The 1,954-nt window shown below is 46.1% G+C and overlaps 1 protein-coding gene across 1 annotated transcript; it reads left to right on the top strand.

Moving 5' to 3' along the window:
• Positions 1-528: 528 nt before the first annotated feature.
• LOC149272831 (GRIN2-like protein) lies at positions 529-1,377 on the top strand. Its single transcript, XM_089506684.1, has one exon. The coding sequence runs from the start codon at positions 529-531 to the stop codon at positions 1,375-1,377; it is 849 nt and encodes a 282-aa protein (XP_089362810.1).
• Positions 1,378-1,954: the final 577 nt, after the last annotated feature.

Below are 1,954 nucleotides of genomic sequence, written 5' to 3'. Positions count from 1 at the left end.
GAGAATGTCTCATCATTTGGTCGCTCCAAAATGTCAGCATTTAAAGCTCAAAGTGTAGACGGGCTTGAAATAAGAGCACCGGTGGTTCAAAAAAGTTATTCTGGTTTCCTCTATGGTGGTAGGACTCCATCATCTGGTCCTTTCTTCGTCCACAATAGGAATAGCGCCACATATTCTGTTCTATGTTCCTCCAGCAGTGTTTCTGGTTCATGTAGCGATGGGGCAAGCAGTATTACAAATGACTCCGGAACAGCTACGTCTCCTACGACCAATCAGAATAACTTAACCGACGTGGCACGTGCAACCAGAGATCAAAATACCCCCCAGTGCCATTTGGATAAAAGTACCGTTCATCACAACATTACCGTATACACAGTACCAGGCACGTATCAACACAGACTTTTAGGACCAAAGACCTCTGGGAATGGTTTCCCAAACAATGGACGCACGTACGATCGACCGCATTATAATATTTCAGGGGTCATGTCTTGTAACGATATCTCAGATTTCCAACACTCTCCTCCAGCGATGATTGTCCGCAACAGCTGCACTCTGCATCGTTGTAAAGACTATGAACTTACGGGGAAGGTGGGTGACACCATTGCTGCGTATTGCCACTCTCTCCCTATACCTTCCGTTCAGTTCTCCCCTGGACTGGCATGCTCACTTAATGAACCGGTGTCAGGACAGTCACCTCCACATTTTTTATCGTTGCCTCCTCCATTTACTTTTCCCAAACTAGTTTCTTCTGTTAGTGAATCGGGCCTGGATGCCAAGAAGCTGATGAGGTGTGGTCGGTTGGCCTTTCCAACACCACCGACCTCCATCGAAGAACTTAATTTGCACAGCTCAACGATGGATGCCCCCAGGCAGCTAATCAAGAACTCTGAGACATCGTCAGATAACCTACAAGCAGCAGACACAAAAACAAAAGATACATGGACCATGACATCTACGAATTACATACCCATCGGGCAAAAAATGCCACCCAACTGCAGAGACGCAGAGGTACAAACTGTAATTATGATGGAAAACAAGTCGGTAGCTACAAGTCCCTGTTTTCAGACCTCTGGACGCTTATTTGCAGATGCCGGGGTTGGACTACACCTTCAATGTCCGAAATCCCCGGTACGTGACGTCAGGTGGGATAAAGAAGGAATGACCTGGGAGGTGTATGGAGCGGCCGTGGATCCTGAGATTCTAGGAATGGCCATACAGAAGCACCTGGAGATCCAGATAGAGGAACATTCACAGAACTCAGAAGTGTTGGCGGAAAACCCTGCCGGGCAGTCTACTAAAGGCAAAAGAAGAGCGTTCAGAACGGTCATGAATTCTCTCAGACATTCAAACTGTTGTGTGCGTTCCACAGCTGAGTGATCGAACTGAGTTCTGGCTTTTGTTTTAATCAATCGAGCCAAATATTTGGGGCTGCGTTGCTTGAATTCTCATTCTAAAACCTTCATACCAGGGGACACACGACAATCAGAACACACAGTATTAATCCGAATAGCCAGCACAGGTATATCTGGTCAGTTGAATAAATGACTGTTGAGCTGGACAATACAGCACTTCCATCAAGTTGGGTTCGTCTACTGATGAGTTACAGTTGACAGTTGTCGCGTTGTGGAGTCTAGAAGTGTAATCGTTGCACACATCTGGAATATTGCAAGAACGCGCCTCCCACTTGAGTATGTGAGTTGATTTTGTTATGTTGGAGACCTTCTCCAACGAGACTAAAGTCAAGAGTTCACAGTCACTTTTGTGAAGAAAAGAGTTGCTCGATTTCAGCCAACACGACTTCTGATGGACTAATAAACCAGGTGAACTCAACACAACTACAGAGCCTTTGTGAATAGACCCTAGAAGTGAAGGTACTTGGTCTACTGGGACTTGACCTAATGACCACTTGCACTATCCAGCATTTAGAAGGCGGGTTTCCCAGTTCCAAGTGCAT

Source organism: Sceloporus occidentalis, unplaced genomic scaffold, assembly GCF_023333645.1.
Source record: "Sceloporus occidentalis isolate IW3139 unplaced genomic scaffold, rSceOcc1.0.p SCAF_413, whole genome shotgun sequence".
NCBI classification, from domain to species: domain Eukaryota; kingdom Metazoa; phylum Chordata; class Lepidosauria; order Squamata; family Phrynosomatidae; genus Sceloporus; species Sceloporus occidentalis.
The sequence above is the reverse complement of the archived record's forward strand: the minus strand, read 5'-3'. Positions and strand labels throughout refer to the sequence as shown.

What these genes read in the sequence shown, in the direction of transcription:
- LOC149272831 (XM_089506684.1), top strand. Translation starts at nt 529, where the DNA reads ATGATTGTCCGCAACAGCTGCACTCTGCATCGTTGTAAAGACTATGAA.